The sequence below is a fragment of the Amia ocellicauda genome, chromosome 2, assembly GCF_036373705.1.
Source record: "Amia ocellicauda isolate fAmiCal2 chromosome 2, fAmiCal2.hap1, whole genome shotgun sequence".
NCBI classification, from domain to species: Eukaryota; Metazoa; Chordata; class Actinopteri; order Amiiformes; family Amiidae; genus Amia; species Amia ocellicauda.
The window spans coordinates 11,103,977-11,124,122 of NC_089851.1; the positions used below are offsets into that span (position 1 = coordinate 11,103,977).

Genomic DNA, 20,146 nt, shown 5'->3' on the forward strand with positions numbered 1-20,146 from the left:
GGACTGAACAAATCCACTCAAAAGATCTAGGGAAGCACCACTCAATACCTTATGTTCACAGGCTTTTAAACATATCTTAACAGACTTGATTTTCTTTGTTTCCAGTGTTTGTTGGTAGCCTTAGCAGAGATGGAATTTGCCTTTTTGTCTAAAATACAACTAGCTCATACATGTTTAAAAGTCAATATATATTACATTTTTCCCTGATAAAATAGGCTGTTCAGAGAAGTAGACTGAAGACCTTGTTCTCTATAGAGCAGGTACAATATTGGTAGTGATTACCTAGAAGTTGCTTGCTTCTAAGAACAATAATAAACAAAGGTCTTAGCTGATGATGCTTTTATTTTGTGTAAGATGTTGCGTTATTGAACCATAGTGGTAAAGATTTACCAGCAACCTGTAGTAATTAGAGCAACAATGTTATTGTTTTAGTGTAAGCAGGTGGTTTATTGATAACATTTGTTTGAATTTGCCTTGAGGTTGTGAGTGAAGAGAAACTGCTCTTAGGCTACATCTTTGTGTATGGTCGTAGTTGCCTCATTCATATCCGTAATAGATGCGTCCATTATAAAATACTTCTTGGAAGCTGAGGAGTTCTTACCAGTGATGATCCTGGTTTCCTCATAGCACTCTCTAGTGCAAGAACAACAGCAAATATCTCCGCAGCAGCTGTAGGCCAGTAATAAGGCCATGCTGAGGAATGCCACTATGTTACGGGAAAAAGGGGGTGATTTCTTCCAGCACGTAGGAGGATGCTCTCCAGAGATACAGCACGTTTGTGCAGTGGAGGCTGAGCAGATCTGCTGGCGTGCGATTGTGACCGTGCTGTGTGAGGGGGGGTGCAGTGGGAGGAATGTGCGGCCCCCACGTGTCGCAGAAGCCATTATTGGTTTTCTAGCTCCACTGACTCCCAGGAGGCACTCTTCAGGTGACTGTTGTAACAGGTTGGTTTTCAGCATAGCTTAATGTGAGATCAAAGCGAATGGCAAGGACACTGGCTAGCGAAGTGCTGGTTGCTGTGTAGATAAGGGCAGGAATCGGCTTGGTTTATTAAAGCGTCGAGTTGGCTACTTAGACAACACGAAAGCAACATGGAAAACCTTTATTCTGACTTTCAGCTTGACGTGGACCATTAAAATGTTTTTCATAAATAATTAAAGATTATATACACTTGCATCCCATGAGTCTAACTGATTGTCAATGTCAGGGAATATTATTACAGGACATTGTGAGACTGAAAAGGTGATGTTGCAATGGTTCAGACCACAGTTTGCTTATTATACTACTGTATGGTATTTTAAATTCAAGAAATGTAAACACAAAATGGCATGGGCCTATTTAATTTGGGTAGTTTTAACATCTTGAATAAGGGCAGGTGTTAAGTAAAATGTAGGTCTGTACAAATCACCTGTGGTTAGTGTTTATAAATAATGGGACACACCAGTGGCTCCAGCTGTCTCATCACTCTTCAGTTTCTAATAATTGCTGAGAAGTAAAGACTGATTATTACCTAACAGAGAAGCCAAAACCTCAGACTTCTCCAAACCCTGTTTATTTTGGCTTGTTGGATGTCTTATCCTTCTTTGCATGCAGTAACCTTACTTATTGAACCTTGAAACTTATTATTTTAAATCCCCACCTTCACCCCACATAATTATGTAAATATTCAACAAGATGTTTATTTCTTTTAAGAACTAGATCTCTGTGATCCATTTAGCACTTTAGGATGTCACGTGTTTAACTGTTTGTAATAAACTGGTATTTTGTTCAAGAGATCTGAATATAACTTTTTGTTTGGGGTCAAAACCAGTTTTTCTGCCTCGAGCTGGAAATATCATACATAGTTCTAAATATATATATATATATATATATATATATATATATATATAACAGCTTTTGAAACAGTGACATGAGAGTATTGGCATTTCATAAATCAATTTATAGAGCAGACTTTTGTCTCACTAAAGGATTCATGTATTTATGTAAAAAAACACTGGTGAAATTCACATGCTGGCAGTAACTTTGGATATCCACGTTTTTAGTTTTGATCTTTAAAATTGTTTATAATCTTTACAATCCAAATTCTCTGATTTGTTGTTCACAATGTAGTTTAAACTTTTGAAATGCTTATTTTTATGTAAATATATTATGCATGTGTAAATATTGTCCACTATTTATTGGATGTTGAAGATAACAATCAGACCTGGCCTTTTTCCATGCATAATTTGCTAGAGCCTTAGAATTGTATATGCCTTATTGATTTAATTATATTAAGAAAACATCCACTGACTAACCTTCCAGGATTTCTAATCAATAAGTGTAGTAACAGTACTTGCGATTGCAGACTTGGTTGCAGCTGGCATGCATGTGCACAGTAACACACCTCTTTTATGCGAGAATTTGATTTTACAGTAATACCTCAGATAATGCTTCCTCTGGGAAGGAAGCTCCTTTATGTCAAAGCTGGATATGCACATCTACAGTCCCCCGTCCACCAGACCACCACACTACACACCCATGACTACAACACGCACCCCCCTCCTCCAGCGCAGCAAGACCTAGACCACCCTCCACAAAGCAAATTGTAGAGGCACAAATCTAGAGGTTGTTCTGACTTTATCTGGCAGCACAGGTTATCCCTTTCCCTTTCCCTTTGCTTGTCTGTTATGAAGTAATTTTATGACCCCCATTACGTCATGCAAGTGGCCATCAAATGCTAGTGGCCTTACTGGGCAAAAATTGCACCATAAATCCATCTCTTGGGGGTCAAAAATGTGGATCATTAAGTCAGACGTGTCTTGTTCAGACGCTGTGGTGGCCTTTGATGTTTTCAGGCACATTTTTTGATAATCTGGTAATAAAGTTTCTGATAAGTGACATCATGGAACACATTGACTGTGTTAACCGAGTTATGACTGCTTGTTAATTGCCTTTTAAAACCCACTAATCTTTATGACCGTGGTGGGGATTTTATGAGGAGGATTTGTTTTAAAGCTGCCTTTGCTTAACTAGTAAAGCCAGCAGCTTGGTAGTTTATCTGCTGTAATTTTGATAAGAAATAAGATCTGAAGTTATATCTGACTGTCGGAGATGTATTACTAAACCTGAATATTGTATACAGAATTAGAAAATGTTTGTCTTGTTCGGAAATATACATTTCAAGTCGAGAAAAAATATCTCCACCCCTCTGTTTTTGTATGTAACACATTTTACTGTCGTGGACACTAGTTCACATCATGATTAACAAACTGTGAAAGGAAGGTAGGGAGATATCTGTCCAGTCCCTCTAATGAGCCCCTGATTTGGACTAAACATGCAAGAGATGTCAGATTGCAGAAGATTAGAGACTTCATTGCGAGGGCGCATTGAGCTGCAGAGCAGTCGCCAGTTGACGTTAGCTAGTGGAGTAGAAAATGGATCTGAACTGAACAAAATCCTCACACGGCAGGAGGGGTTTCCGGAAGCATCCGTCTTCAGATTTGAGCACTATGGTGTGAAAAAGAAAAGAAAAGAAAAACAAACAGGGGGGGAAAAGAAACAGCTGCAGTCAGCTGACAGCTTTTGGTTCTGGTCAGGTCGATATTGTTGCCAGGGGGGTGGAGGCTGTACCATCTGAACCGCATGTATAATCAAGCAGCTGCTTTCGTCATCTGAATGGAAACCGCTCTTTGCAGGAGAGAGAGGAGAGAGAGAGTGCTGGAGAGGGATAGTGAGAGTGGGTACCCTTGCTGTGGATGGAAGGGAAGCTATGGAAATGACATCCACAGAGCAGTGCAGAGCTTGCTCTCGGAGGAAGCCTCTTACGAAGGTGCTGGGTTTTCTAATGGTTTGGGAAACCGGGAGAAGCAGGAGGGAGGAATAATGTGAGCATATTCTCAGTACTCTTCTGCTGTGCTGCCCTTTTACCTCAATGGTACCTTCCAGCAAATTCAGAGTAGATGTATTTTTAGCTTCTCATTTCCAGCATCAATATGACAGAATAATTCTGTCTCTACATCAGTGAGCAGCTTGCTGTAGTTTGTATTTTATTTTTACTTTCCTTCCCTCTCTTCTTGCTTCTGCCTACTATGGTTCTCTCTGCCCTACTGGCTGCAGTTTTCAAGGAATATCACAGCTCTGGTAAGAAAACAACACACAAAAAATAGATGTATTCATCTTTTAAATTCCCATTTCATTTGTACGTTTCGTCTTGTGGATGTTAAATGAATGAGACCATAGCTTTGTTGAGGTTTTGTGGGGCTTATTTATGTTGTATTTGCTGTCATTTCCTTTAGTTTCATTATGGTTCTCACAGTGCTTTTAATGTGGTACCTGTTTGATGGCTGATCGATTGACAAACCAAACATCTACTGCAGGCGTGTTTGAAGTGCCTCGCCCCTTTTTTCTTTTTTTAATTCCTGTTCTGGAGTACTTTGCCCCCTGAGCTATCTCCTTCCTTTAAAGCTACATTTTTACAACCTTATTTATGTAAATAAAGGGAGGGCCTAACATTTGGCAGTGCATATCAGACATGCTTGGATTTGTGCAGGAACTGCAATTTGACACCACAGGTAAAGTAGGCAGAACTCTCCTGCTTCACAGTCCCATTTTCATTTTCGTACGAGGGCTGGTGCTGCGCACTGACAGACCATTTTCCAAACTGACAATGAGAGCGTTCATCTTAAGAAATACTTTTTAAAATGTATTTTGTTTTTCATCCCCCAACCGAGTTAAGTCTTCATTTGCAATTGTTATGGTAATCAGCCTCAGTTGAATTCAAGATGATTACCGAGGTTTCGTTTACGACCAAGGGCTGTATGGGGAAACGTCCCCCTTTCACTTTTTCTATCTGTGTGCGGAATCGGACACTGAAACAGAAGGTGGGTAGGTGGTGGTCTGATCTGGGTGCGGGTTTATTTATTGCTGTTTTTGGCTGGCATTTTCTACCACAACTGTTGCTTTTTACACACAATAAATTGGCATGATCATTAGAATTGTTTCATATTCTGTTACATTTTTGGTTACCAGTTTACTCTTTAATTTGCATGTATATGGTTAGATGTAATCTATTCTTCACACTCAAATGTTTTTTTTTTTGTATTTTGTAGACTTGATGCATCAGGGAATGCATGGTTGTTTTTTCTGTGTGTGATGTGTTTATTTGTTCATTTTTATGCTTTCACTGTATAGTGAAAATTGATTATCCAGATCATGAAGTTTCACTAGTTCAGGAAGGCAGAAATAAACCACTAAAATAAAATCTATTCAAAATGTTTTACTAAAAGCTTAAATGTATGCACTGCTTAAAATTGGCTTTACTTAATTTGAATAATGCTGATATTTCATATGCATCTGTCTTTTTCATATGTATGTATATGTATGTGTATGTATTTGTGTATATATATATACACACACACACACATATATATATATATATATATATATATATATATATATATATATATATGTGTGTGTGTGTATATGTATTTCTTCTGTAATCTTCTAGAATGCTGTGACCGATCTACCCTGTCTCTTGCAGGCATATTCTCAAGATGCATACCTTAAAGGCAATGAAGCGTACAGTGGAAATGCCCAAAACATCCCGGAACCTCCTCCTATATGTTACCCTCGAATAGACGGCAAACCCCCAGCAATGGCTCAGACCCCTGATACATCCCCTTTGGTCGAGGTGGGCCATGGCGTTCCACAGCCTGGCAGTGGCAGGGGGGCCTGGCCAGGGACCTCAGGGGGTTTGCAGCCTGACCATGGATACCGTCGAGAGATCCCTGTACCCCCCTCGCCCCCGCAAGTGCCCAAGACCCAGACAGTAGTGTGTGTGTGCAACGAGACTGTCAGGACTGTTGTTGTGCCCTCTGATGCCATAGAGAGGGGGGGGCGGGCGAGCCGAGCTGGCCCCACTCACAGAACGGAGGAGAACAGGTATGGACCCGTGGCTGCAGAACCTGCTGCTGTTAAAAGTAGGAGCAGACCCTCTGTTGTGACATCACCCACAGGTGGACAGCAGCAGTACCTTCCAGCAAGGCCAGCAGACACCCCTCCATTCCCTTCAGCTGGCAGGCCTCTTAATTACACGAGTTCTCCCGATGGTCTCCCTGTCAGACCCTCACTAACGGTGGCTGGTGATCCTTTCCCTGCGGCACCCAATCACTATTCTCCCTCTTCCTCCTCCTCCTCCTCTACCTCCCCTGCACCCCATCAGAACATTGACTGGCGGAACTACAAAACCTACAAGGAGTACATTGACAATAAACGATTGCACATGTATGGCTGCCGAACCATTCAGGAAAGGTTAGACAGCCTACGGGCCGCCTCCCAGAACTCCACCGATTACAAGCAGACGTCTCCCTCTGGGGCCCGGGGTCCGGGGTGTTCACAAGTTCGTCGAAGGAGCACGTCGCATGACCGGGCGTATCAGAACTCTGTGGGGATGCCCCTCCGCAGTGCCTCACAAGAGCGTCTTGGGGAGGCAGACCAGGCTGCACTCATGAAGGACTGGCCCCGCAGTGCATCCCAAGATGCTCTGACTTCATCGCCCTTGGGGGCCCAGAAACCACGAGCACGGTCCTGTGATTACTTGGGCAGGCAGGCCGAGACACCGCCTGGAGATGGCTTTGTTCCCGGAAGGCCTGTAGATAGGCGAGTTTATGGCAGGATTGAGGTGGAAGAAAGACCTTTACCTTACCCTGATGTGGCCCTGCTGCCTAACAGGCAGTCCATCCCAGTATTGACTGTTCACCAGTCCCACAGAACTCCAAGTGGTTACAGCCCTGAGAGCCGCATGGGTTGTGGCAGTTTCCGTGGTATTCCTGCGGCCCCTCAGTTCCCAAAAGGTACAGAACCATTGCACATGTCTCGAGTTGAAAACCTGCCTCACGCTGTCCCCGTTTCTGTGGACAGACCCTCACGTGTGACAGAGAAAAACTCTGTGTTGGACCCTTCGTATGTTGCATCACCTTTGACCTCCGGTGAGAGGTCCAGCAGCTCAGATGCACTGAGAGACCAAAGAGCAGTCATGAGTAACCACCTGCCCCACACTGTTCAGCACTTGCAGCCCCGGGTGAGAGCTGAGAGTCTGCAGGACCAAGGAAAGGAGCAGGGGATCAACACCAGGTCTTCCTCTTGCTCCTCAGTTTCCTTTAAGACCGCGGCACAGCTGCCAGCCAGCAAGAGCACTCAGAAACAGCAGAGCCCAGCTACCTCCTCCAGCAACGGCACAGCGTCCTTCAGAGGGAAGAGCAGGGAGTCCTCAGGGAAGGTCAACGGGAAGGAACCCACGCAGAGCGAAGGCACTGATGCGGCAGGAGTCCAGACCGTGGTACTGAGAGAGAAGCCCCCCTCGGGGAGGCCCACTCCTCAGCCCCTGCGGCACCCGTCTTACATCCTGGCAGTGAACGAGCCCGAGAGCGAGCCTGTACCCGATTCCACCTGCTGGCTGCCCAACGATGCCCGACGGGAGGTCAACATCATGCGTCTCGGGGAGCACCGCAGAGATTCGTGCTCCAGCCCTCACGACGACTCCCTGGCTTCCATCCCCTTCATAGGTAAGTGCGCGGCTCACTATTAATGTGTCGCCATGGCAACAGTGTGCAGGCATATCGCAGGGACGGGAGGCGGGGTCCAAACGGCATAATGAGCTTCTGGACAGCAGTCCTGATTTGCAAGGAGTAAGAGGGAAAATAATGATTTGGAAATTTTAAGATGCAGGCAGGCTAATCCTCTAATTATGCATGATATGGTATTCAGGGTTACAGGGCTTAAGAAGAACGGTTTGTGAATTTCAGATCCCTGTTGCTGTCCTGTTTTTTTTTTTTCTTTGTGGAAAGCGATGGCACAGTGAAAGCAAAGGTGTTGGTGCATTTGTTCCACAGAAACCAAGCTGTAGTGTAGGCTTAAGTCGACGTTCTTCTTTCATATGGGTAATTTTTGTGTAATGCCTAATGGCCGTGTGAGTGTACAAGCCAGTGCATTTAGATTCAGTATTTATTTTTCTTTGTTAGAAGTTGGTTCTGCATGTAAAGATTGTAAAGTAACTAGCTCGCACTTTCCCCTCCATGATAAAAAGTTTTTTATTTATCTATTGTAGAAAAACAGTGCATTGGAATTCAGTGCAATTCAACATAAGCAGCAGGACTCCTGTGTATCACTTGCCCTGGTTGCAGGGTGTGCAATAGTGTCCCATTACATGCATATCAGAGTCAGAGTCAAGCCTCTCTGGGTCCGTGTTTTGTCGTCATGACATTCAGCATTATGTCTGCTACTTTGCCCCAAGCCAAGCAGGTGGACTGCGGTCTCGAGTAATGTGGTTAAATCTGTGTGGCAGGAACCTCCCAACAGCATCCGCACTTGTCACCAAGAAATCAGTTTTGGAAGATAAATACACTCATGATGTCTTCTGCTGTGCTAATTAGACATTTTGTGTTTGTGATGGTATTTCAGTCCAACATCTGTTGTTTAAATTTCACACAGAGGAAAAAACAAACTAAATTGCAGGCTAAATCTATGCATTTATTCATCTTTGAATGGATATGCAATGAATACACTGAACAATTCCATAGGCTTTGGTTTAATACTCTTGTGAGAAGCCTAATGAATCAAATAGAGAAATGTGTAACGCATCTGCAGACACCTTACCCTGAATCATGGAATGAGGTAGAAGTAATAGTTGTGCAGTACTTGGTTAATCGTTTTTAATGTTAGCATTACATAAAGTATACATGTTTTCCTTCCTCTGCAGTGTTTACCTGACATATATGATTGATTTTTCAGTTATTTATAAGCAGATTAATATTTCGCATCATAAACCTGTAGCTATTTCACAGTACTGTCATATACTTTTGAATATGTGAAAAAATTGAGCCGGACTGTTCATTTTAAACTAGTCTTCTGGCTACTGCAACAATGTTCAAATTTCAGGATGGGAGACACTATTTTGTGTTTTTAAAAAGAAGGGGTTCTTTATTAACTAATTGAAAGAGTTCTTAAAAGAAGTCCAGAAGTACACAAGCCCAGCCTCTGAGATACTCTCATTCAAAGCACTGACAGGGTGAGGCACGTCATGAGAAGACTGGATCTTTTACACACCTAGAAATAATCACTTGAAAATAAAGATACTGTGCACAAATGCAAAGAGGAATAATACCGAGGGCATAGTCTAAAAGTGATATAAGAAACACCTGCCTTTTAAAGATCACCCTCATGAAAACAGTTCTATAGAAATACAAGGTGCACCAGTGCATGACATGAGCAACATATTGTAACACTATTGTAAGTGTAACCTGGTTCTTTAACTTCCCATTGTAAAGTGACATGAGCTCATGGTATAGAGTGGCCAATATTAGTTCCTCATGAGACAATATAAATGTCTCCTCGAAGCGGTTCTTTCTATAGGCGAACTGGGCAGGGGCGCAGCAGGGCAGCCAGCTGGAGGGGAAATTTGTGAAACGCTGCTGGTATCCTAGAATAATTGCAAAAACAATCTCTCCCATTTTGCTACTTAGCAGATCGTTCATATTTCACAGTGTACATTTTACCACAAACACTTCTGTAATGTTTTGATAGCAACTAATTTCATTCAGAATTAGGAATTTGCTTCTGAATATCTTTGAGAAATATTTATTTTTCTGTCTAAAGAAGTAGGACTGCATTCATATTTATTCTTCAGAAGTGTTTTCATTGATAACATTAGCATTCCAATGGATTGTGCTGTTCTTTCTCTAGTTTGTTTTACCATGGGCTATGTTTAAGTGCGTCAGGGACTGATACAGTCCTTATCTCCAATTCTCAATGTATTTACATTCTATCAGAGACTAAGAAATTTCTTCTACTGTATGTCAACAGAGCACAGGGAGTGACGCCACATTTGTGGGGTGGAACTGGAACTCCATTTTATTGCTTTAAACCAGACAAGGGTTTGTGGCCTACTTGTCTGAGTCACCCTGAAATTACTGGTGTAGTTATTTGTGTCAAGGCGAGATTGCTCTTACTTTTGCAGTGATCTTGCTGCAACTATTACTGGAATCGGCACTCGGGTTATCAAAGTGTTTGAACACTTTTCAGGTTTGTTACTGAAAACTTAAGCAGTCCAGAGTATTACTAGATAACTTTAGTGCTTTCCTGCCACAGTATTGATAGAAATTGAAGGAATCCGACCTCTTGTTTGGTTTCATGTCTCTTTCCCAAGTTCAATATGATAGCTAAACTGAATTATATCTGAAGTTGTAGCTTTCATACAGATGTCCACTGCTTCGTTATGTGCAATTTGTCACATGGTTGTCCTTAAATTGCCTGCCTCTCAGTGACAGCAAGTCAAACTTCATTCAGTCAAATCAGCCTTTCCATCTGTCCTTGTTTTACGAAGAATTTACCAAATTACATTTACCTTGTTCAGCAGGCTGAATGGTTTGCAGTGCTTTTTGGCTAGTATGTGTATGGATTTGAATTTATAACGGCGGCAGGATGCTCAGATTGCAAGGTTTGATTAAAGTAGGATGCACACATCTGTCACGTAGCTACAAAAGCTCTTGGGAAAGCTGACTCAGGTTGAATCACCTAAAATAAACGGGAAATGTTTATGCTGTCTTTTTTTTTTTAACATTCATATTAGTCATATTAAACAATGCAATTCACCTAAGATAAAGGTGTCTGCTAAATAACTAAATGTATAGCACTACATGGTCAAACAGAAGGATTCAATCTCTAGATTGGAAACTGTGATTCCCTTCTGCACAGTACATTCACAAAAATACATATCACAACCTCCTTTACTGCATTGCAATGTAGAGACCCAGTTGCTGCTTTTATGCTGTTTTCATGCTTATTGGCATCAATGCAGTGTTTTCTCCACTGGACTGATACAGGAATAGATCCTTTTCCAGCTCTAACTAATGTAACTTTAAAAAAATATATATATATATTACAATAAGTCTTTAGAGGATTTTCTTTTCCAGTTTTGTTTGAAATATTTTCTGCATTTTTTCCTGGCTCATTGTAACAGTTGTAACAGCAATTGTAAGAGTGAATGTATGGGAAAATCCAGTTAAGAGGCCCTTCAGAGTGATGGGGAACTTGTAGGAACTTGATCAGCACCTACCTTAAGCGTTAGCTATGGCATGACGGCATGAGTCTCCACGGATGCCATCCACGGTGTAGTGGTGGTGGTGGCCTACAATTGATCATTTGATAGGGTTTAATCATATCCTTTTACATATTTTTCTTTAAAGAAATAAAATAAATGTTCTTAGCTCTGCCCCTAAAACCCCTACGTATATCAAGTACTGGACTGTGGATCACGATGGTTATGTACCTTTAATTAATGCAAGTAAATCATTTTATTTAGATCCCCCCCCCCTCCAAATGTAAATACTTAAGTCCAAAAATAAATGCATAAAGCAAGCTCTTACACAGCTTAGACTTGTCTTCAGGCCATTCCCTAACATATTGTGGTTTTGCAGTGACGAAAACATTACTTACATGTAGGCTGAGAGAGTGAGGGTGTTCTGAGTCTTAACGTGCAGCTTACTTCATGAGGGTCATAGCCTTTTAATCATATAATGTGACACTTCACCTATAACAAAACCCAGGAATCAATCCTAATAACTGTCCTTCATGCACATATGTCTGTGATGCAGTGTAGAATAGAATAAAACATGTTGACATATTAGTTACTACATGAAAATAAGTTTTTTGCACCATTTGTTTAATGAACTGAAAATATTGGGAACTTATTTTTTATTGCAATGTTGAAAGGTTAACACAGCTTGTGATTGTAATTCTGATTAAATTTACACAAGACTGCAACAGGTGCAGACAAAGATATTACACAGCTCGTGCAGCACAATTCAGACCCAAGTGTTTGTTCTGCCACGAGGAGAGGAGAACAAACCACTAATTGACAAGTTGGCAGATCTCAATAGGCTGTTTGAAGAGGCCCTGCATACGCAATCAGCTCAATGTCCAGTATCATATTAAGTCAGAATAATTGATGTAAAGCACAGCACAGGACTGGCACTGTTTGCTGTTTGTGGATCGTTTGACTGGAAAAGCAAACGGTCCCACGGGAGGACTGTGCGGACAAGGATGGACTCGGGAAGAGGAGTAACTTTTCAGAATCGCTCCCTTGGTGTTTGTGCGCTGCGCCGATGCCGATGCTGGTGGAGAAATCTGGGTTACAGACAGGGGAGGGGTCATTGTGGGTGACCCTGGGCACTTTATTGGACGCGAGATGCCAGATCTGTCGGGACTGCGACCGACTCTATGAGCAGCTAGTCGAAGAGCCACTTGGTAGGTCACAGTAGGAGCTCATTAACATATTACTGGCTAGCTGGCGTCTAAGCTTTCCGGAGAAGAGTGAGAAACCAGAAACTAGGGCAGCAGTTTAATTTTAGAATGAAAACCCCTCGGCAGCAAAAAAATAGCTTGTCAATAGGGTTATTTTAGGCTGCAGGGTCGAGAAATGTAGAACTTTTCCTGACAATGGTAATGCCGATTCTTTCACATGTAAAGGATGGTCAGACTTCTCATCTCTTCAGGTTTTATTGCAATTTATTGCATCCTGTAAAGAGCAGACCTAAAATGACCTACAACAATGCAATTATCAACCTGCTTTCAAATTGGTTATAAAACTGTCAATTAGCACGGCGTATAATTCTTCGATTTTTAACTTTCAAAACCTAGTGAACTTTTTATATATTGTTTTATATTTGGGTTTTCAGTGATTCAGTTGAATGAAAAATATTTTGTATGCAAATTCGTACTCAACTAATACACTATTTTATAAACCACCTTTAAAGATACTTCACTACACTTGAATTTCAGAATTGAAAGTGAATTTGTCAGTGTAACACTGCTAGTATTTTGGGATCTTGGGAAGTGTATGTGCATCTATTTGTATTTGGAAAATGGAGCTTTTGTTTTTCTATGTCCAGCCATGTGAAATAGCCTCTACATCTGCAAAAGATCTTTGAGAAAGTCAGTTATTTTTGCAATAACTAATAAACATTATTTAGTTGCTACTTGCTGTAGTGATGCTGAGGAAAGTATTTTCATTTGACATATTAAATGTGGTCAGTAACATGTATCTATTGCATTGTTCTAGATGAGCCCTCTAGCCCAAGCGTTGACCATGACGTTACACACATTCCAGCTTCTGCTGTGATTTCTGTCGCACCAGCCATAGCTACAATCCCCCCCAGCCCAACCTCCCCATCTCCTGTCATTCGGCGCCAGCTGTCCCATGACCAAGGTAAGGGTTGGAGTTCCAACTGGGGTTCATGTGTTATGTGCTGATTTTCCATTGATGTACATGACATGCTGTTGTGACACATGATACCTCATTGTGTATGTTTAACAGTCATTAACTTTCATGCAGAAGTAATTGCATTTTTTATTTTTCTTCCATCATATTTTCCCTGAAGATTCTCTAAGAATAAGTATTCTGGAATCACAGTCTGCTTCCAAAACCGAACGGTCAAAGTCATATGATGAAGGACTGGATAATTACAGAGAAGAAGGAATATCGTAAGTTAGCTTCAGATTTCCAGTAAATTAGCTAGTGACCTAGTTCTATTCCTGATTGCCAATGTTGAATGCAGTCTCCTGATATATATATTTTGCCTCCACTAGAAGGTCATCCATTAAACATGTGTCCAGTCTGAAGGGACTGAAAAAGGTGAGTCTTCAACTTTTTACTATTTTTCTCAATGTACAGAATACAAATTTGAGTTACTACTTGTAGCGGAATGTGAGAGAGTAGCAAACCAAACTAATGTTTTTTAATGAAATGTTATAATGAAACTTGTTTATAATTTGAATAGCAAGTTAGCTCTTTGTTTGTTTTTGGGACTAGTGGATTCCTTGGTTTTATGTGGGTGCAGCAAGACTATGACTTTTTTTTTTTTTTTTACTGTACAGCAGCTTTTGTTATATATACATCTGAAACAAGACCAATAAAGGTTAATGAAAAAAACACAAACAATCATATCCATGGTATTGAATAGAAAAGCCCTGTTGCACATTTTCTACGACTCTTTCAGTGTAATCTGTTGTTCAGGGACTATACGCCGTCTAACAGACGATGGCTTTTTCACAACAAAAGGCCTGTAAAGAGTGAAGGGGCTGGCCGGGCTGGTTCGCTGGCTGTCACACGGGCTCTGTGTCGGCCCCCACACAGAGGCACACTGTGAAGACCGAGCGCTCTGCCCCAGAACAGAACAATCCCCACCCTGCGGCTGCTTCCGCTGTGCTTCACAACCAACATGACCGCCTTTCATTGGGACGTTCCTGAGCAGCGGCCCAGCCTGCCTTGCGTGCACTCGAGGTTACAGGAATGGCAGTGTCGCACTTAATCTGTGGGGAGGAAACTTCAGGAAGAAATTGTAGTTCATGGCCGGAGACATTTTCTGTGTTGTACATGTCCCTGTGATAAGTGCAAAAAGAGAGAGAGAGGATGGGCAGCATGTCTCTGGTAAAGAAGTCATTCCCCTGTGGAGATCTTGTTTGGTTTATATTTCTTCCAAAGGATTAACAGGTGTGTTTTGGTGTGTTTAGGCTGTTGATGGTCAAAAGTCTTCTGAAGATTCGGGATCCAGGAGAGACTCGTCCTCCGATGTTTTCAGCGATGCCACGAAAGAGGGATGGCTTCATTTCCGGCAGCTCTCCACTGACAAGAGCAAGGTATGGGCCTCCCTTTAAAAGCTACAGTCTGATGAATGGGGTAGATATCCTAAAAAAAATGGAAGAGGATAAAGGTATTCCATTAAATCTTTTATATGTCAATTCTATTCAGTACACTCATTTTGAAACATGAACAACATAGCTGGTATCGAGAAACTAAATTGTATATGCAAAAAGTAATCACGCTATGAGAATAATGAACTCCATGTTCTTGGACCGGAAAGTGCAAGGTTTGGTGAACATACTCTGAACAGACGGTTCTGATGTTTAACAGGTCGGTTGTAATAAAACTGGGTCCTCCAGTATTCAGATCATTAGCATGCACTCCGTTGAGAGCACTCTTCAAAGACGTTCGCTATGTGTGTCAGCTTTTTAGAGAGCACCTCGTGTTCACAGACTTCAGCCAACCTATTTCTTTAACTGGTCTGGCTCGGAGGAAGCTTTTTATTATAAAACCTTTTAACCACTTATGGTAAAATAAGTTTCCATTTGCCAAACAGAAAAATACAAAATAATTCAGCCTGCTCATGTTGAATATGCAGTAAATCTGTTTCATCCTTGTGATTGGCTCACAATGGTAAGGATAATAGTTTGCAACAATAGAGAATGTTGTGAATTATGAAAGGGCTTATTTAATGTAATAGTGTAGCAGCAGTAGTTTCTTTGCTCACCGGTTGTGTTCCTAGCATTATTATTTACTGCAGCTGTGTGTTGAGCTGTGAGTGATCCTTTATTTTTCCAATCATCGTTATTTCTTCCGTATATGTTCACAAACTAAAATCATGGAAGGTCCTGGAGATTTGTAGACGTGATCAATCCCTACTTGATTCTTTGTTCCTCACACAGATCAAATATGATCTGATTTAAATGGTCTCTCTGTAAGCTAAAAGCTGGTTTAATTCTGTGTCAGTATATTAAATAACATCCTTTTGTTCATAGTTCTCCAGGGAATGTAAATCAGATTTTTTCTGCACCCACTCATTCTTTTTCTTCTTCCTTCTCCAAACTTCACAACATGAGGCCTGAGCCGAGTGTTGTCTCTTGCAGCTTAAAACCTGCCACATGACAGGATCCACACATACATTTCCCCATTACCACCGTTTCAGTTTCTGCATAATGCTCTGCTCTATGTATTTAAAGAAAATGCATCCCGGCCTCCTTATTGTGGGAAGAAATACTTGCTTTGCTCTGTGTTATAATTGTCCTCTTTTAAAGAAAACCTTTCAAGCCCTCTGTGTGGAAGCCATGTTTTTTTATTTGCAGAGAACATCAGGTGCTTTACAGAAATGTACTATAAAACTTGGCCTTGTTGTAACTATTTTAGTTACTGAAACTACTTCCGTTTCATCACTGTCATAATGGTAAAAAGCCTTTTAATTTGTAGCTCATGTTTTCCTTGACATTAAAATACACGTGGTCTCTAAATACAGCTAGATATTGTATGTATGTTAACCATGTATGTATGTTAAAAATATATTGCATACATATGAAATGAAGCAACATCTGTCTTGGGTTTTTTGTGTAATTACCTTGTAAGCATTATGATCTCATGTAAGCACCCACTATCTCACACTTGGGCCTGTACAACATAGTAGTGATGATATGGAAGAGCAACTCAGCCAATTAATCTTTTTTCTTGTTTTTGTCAGTTTTCCGCCCATACCTTTTTCTATAATTTGGCATGGTCTAGAAGAGTGTTTTCCAGGTCTTTATCATCTTCGCTAACAGTGTAAAATCTTCTCTGTCCATCAGATTCGTACATCCCCATTGATCAATTCTGCACTGATTTACTTGATTTACACCAACACAATTGATCCCCAAAAGTTCTCTGTTGATAAAAATCTTTAAATATTGGTGTATTCAAAATCAATTCAGCTTTCAAAACGGAGAGATTTTTTTTTTTAAAGAGTAGTTTCTTTAACGTGCTCTTTCTCAAAGTGCCTCGATTGTTGCACACCGCCTTTGCTCTGAAACCTTTCTGTTCCCTTCTGTGTGGCAGCGTGTGGGAGGTGGTATCCGTCCATGGAAGCAGATGTACGCGGTGCTGCGAGGCCACTCTCTGTGCCTCTACAAGGACAAGAAGGACGGGCTGGCCCATGGCTCGGCCCAGTCCGAGGATGAGCAGCAGCAGCCGATCAGCATCAAGGCCTGCCTCATCGACATCTCCTACAGCGACACCAAACGCAAGAACGTGCTCCGGCTCACCACCTCTGACTGCGAATACCTCTTCCAGGCTGAGGACAGGGAGGACATGCTGTCCTGGATCAGGGTGATTCAGGAGAACAGCAACTTGGACGAAGAGGTAAGGAGGCTTGCAGTGAACCTAACATACTTTAATTCTTAAGAACATAAGAACATAAAGTTTACGAACGAGAGGAGGCCATTCGCCCCATCATGCTCGTTTGGTGTCCATTAATAACTGAGTGATCCAAGGATACTATCCAGTCTATTTTTAAATGTTCCCAAATTTTCAGCTTTTTCAAGTGTCTCCTGTTTTCCGTCTTGAATGCCTTGAAGCCCAATTTCCATTTGTGTCCCCGGGTGCGTGTGTCCCTGCTGATCTGGAAAAGCTCCTCTGGTTTGAAGTGGTCGATGCCTTTCATGATTTTGAAGACTTGAGTCAAGTCCCCACGTAGTCTCCTCTGTTCCTGGGTGAAAAGGTTCAGTTCCTCAGTCTCTCAGTAGGACATTCCCTTCAAACCAGGAGTCTGGTTGCTCTCCTTACAATTCCTTGCTTTCAAGCACCTTGTGCCACAAGATGCATGTTTCAGTCCTCAAACAACTACTTCTGCTGTTCCCAGGAAGTAGGAAATTAATATACAATAATTCAAATCCTTTTTGTTTCTTCACACTAACTCTAGTCTCCAGTTTTCTAATTCTGACGTTAAAGCACTTAGAGATGAAGCTCCCCCTGGAACAGCCACATCATTTAGGAATGGATTTATACGAAACTTAACATTTTCATCAGCTAGCCCCGTTATGTATTGAGCTATTAAATTGCTGCAGAAGGGATCATGAAATGACCCAATCATGAATAACTTGGATGTGACAAGTTACATAACTACCTCCAATGTGGATCTCCCATGATATGGAGGAATTGACTTTCGCTCCACTTTTCTTTTTCAGAACGCGGGTGTTACGAGCAGAGACCTAATAAGCAGGAAGATCAAGGAGTACAACACCATGATGAGGTAAGTCGGGCGAAACCCCGATGAAAGCTGTCCGTTCCCAATTGGCGATCAATCGTAGTGTTGACATCACCATCTCTTCCTCAGCTCCCCGAGCGGCAAAACGGAGCCGTCTCCGAAGCCCTCCCGCCAGTCCCTCAGCATTCGACAAACCTTCCTGGGAGGGAAGGGGGAGCAGAAAGCCCTGAGTCCTCACTCTCCAAAGCAGGAGTCGGAAAGAAAAACTCCCCATAAAGGTATGATTTAGCCCTTAATTTTGGCTGTAGAGTTTCCTAGAAGGCTTTTACGCTTCTATTTATATATTTAAATCTCTCCTCTCTCACTGTTCAGATTTGTGCAGCCTGTTGACTGCTAGTTGCTCTCGTTCAGTTTTGTGTTAAGACGTCATCGTGAATCTCAAACTGGGAAGCCATCCAGTAGGAGGAGGTGGTAAAAACCCAGCGATACCTGTCGATTTCCCTTCACGGGCTGGTGCCATGTTTCCACTGCCCGTGTGTAGCGGAGCTGAAGCCCTGGCCCAGGTGCATCTGAAGGGACTTCCTGCTGCTTCAGTCATATCATTGCTATATCTCACTGAATGAAATCGCAATTGTAATATTTAAACTGCGGCCTAATGTTGAGCAAGCCTTTGCAAGAGTAAGCTTTACAATGCATCTGGAACACAAGTAGAAATACTGAACTCTACCTCCCTGTGACAAATCAGCTGTACTGCACCAGAGAGAAAGCATTGGAAACCAGGCTTAAGTGTATTGCAGTGTAGATACTCATGTATTAGACTGTATTTGTCATCATGTTTTCCCTAAATTCTTACTTTTCTGTGGGCATGGACCTGTATTATTCGATCAAACCAACAGTTCGTTTTTTTAATATTAATTAATATTAATATTAATTCTTGTAACCACCTGCATGCTTTTTTTTTTTCTTTTTACATATATATAAGAATATATTCTAGAATGAACAAATGCCAATCAGCTTTACAGCTTTATATTTTGTGAAATGGAAATAAAGCTGCAGCTCTTCAGCAAGTGCATGACCTGTGCGGAGGGTGTTGTAAATGTGTCAGCACTGCCAGTGCGAGGGTGACTCATTGCTATTGAGTGTGAACCAGATAGATTTTTTAGATGACCCCGCGACCGAATCTGGAAAATGGAATTGGTTGAGTTCTCTTTACATGGGGTCACTGCCCCTGCAATTGCTTTCCTGTTGGTTTGGATTCTGTAAACGTCGAGAAAATATTTGCGCATTCTGCATATTTCTTTCCCAGACGATACTAGTCCACCAAAGGATAAAGGCCCTTGGCGGAAAGGCATTCCAGGGTTCAGGAAACCCTTCGAGAAGAAGCCCTCTCCGGGGGTGACTTTTGGGGTCCGGCTGGATGACTGCCCTCCGGCTCAGACGAACAGAGTAAGGGAGAAGCCATGATCAATAAGACTGTTTGCTTAGATCAAATCTTAATTATCTTCCTTTAATCATGTAATCTCTCCCTCTATATAGTCAAAGCCCAATAATGCACAGTGCCTTGGTGCATCCTGAATCTTCATCAGGGATTTGTATTTTATAATTGTTTGGGGTGTTCTAATGATAGTTTATGGTTTAAAAAGGGTTACTGTAAAGCGCGTCCTTTGTTTTGTAGTTTGTGCCCTTGATCGTGGAGATCTGCTGTAAGCTGGTGGAGGAGAGAGGTCTGGAATACACCGGCATCTACAGGGTCCCGGGGAACAACGCTGCCATTTCCAACATGCAGGAGGAGCTAAACAACAAGGGGATGAATGACATTGATGTCCAGGATGACGTGAGTCTCTTGCACTCTCTCCGACATCTAAAGGACCGAAGTTTGGATCTTTTTTTTTTTTTTTTTAACTGCAGTGAGATTCATGGCATTTATTGTTTTTCCTCTTAAACAGAAATGGCGGGATCTTAATGTGATCAGCAGCTTGTTAAAATCTTTCTTCAGAAAACTTCCAGAACCTCTCTTCACAAATGGTAAGATTCACAGAATAGTAATTAATTGTGCCTGGGTGATAGTCAGGGTTTGTATTTTTCTTACAAAGTCTGCATTCTTCAAAAGCAGAATCAGTAAATTATATATAAAAAGTGTGTGCACCTAATACTTAACCTAATGGATGATTGATTTGTGATACTTCGGGTCAGGATGGTATCTTGATTTGTGATATTTGTAAGACTTCCCCATTTCTATTTAATGTTATATTAAGATAGTCCCATTACACAATACTGTGTTTGTTAGAAAGGGCGAACAATAGAATTCCTTCCGGAAGTGAAACATTTTT

General features: G+C 41.6%; 1 protein-coding gene across 4 annotated transcripts in view; it reads left to right on the forward strand.

Moving 5' to 3' along the window:
• arhgap21a (Rho GTPase activating protein 21a) overlaps positions 1 to 20,146 on the forward strand; it is an 83,627-nt gene that overhangs the window by 54,299 nt on the left and 9,182 nt on the right. For 3 of the 4 annotated variants that reach the window (XM_066718241.1, XM_066718260.1, XM_066718251.1), the window contains exons 8-18: positions 5,519 to 7,541; positions 13,094 to 13,240; positions 13,413 to 13,515; positions 13,621 to 13,666; positions 14,545 to 14,670; positions 16,670 to 16,972; positions 17,797 to 17,861; positions 17,946 to 18,094; positions 19,123 to 19,262; positions 19,492 to 19,650; positions 19,763 to 19,841. In XM_066718241.1, the coding sequence (XP_066574338.1) occupies positions 5,519 to 7,541; positions 13,094 to 13,240; positions 13,413 to 13,515; positions 13,621 to 13,666; positions 14,545 to 14,670; positions 16,670 to 16,972; positions 17,797 to 17,861; positions 17,946 to 18,094; positions 19,123 to 19,262; positions 19,492 to 19,650; positions 19,763 to 19,841 (3,340 nt within the window). Of the gene's footprint in view, positions 1 to 3,008; positions 4,860 to 5,518; positions 7,542 to 13,093; positions 13,241 to 13,412; positions 13,516 to 13,620; positions 13,667 to 14,544; positions 14,671 to 16,669; positions 16,973 to 17,796; positions 17,862 to 17,945; positions 18,095 to 19,122; positions 19,263 to 19,491; positions 19,651 to 19,762; positions 19,842 to 20,146 lie in introns of those variants that run through there. The other variant, XM_066718269.1, reaches the window with a different exon arrangement.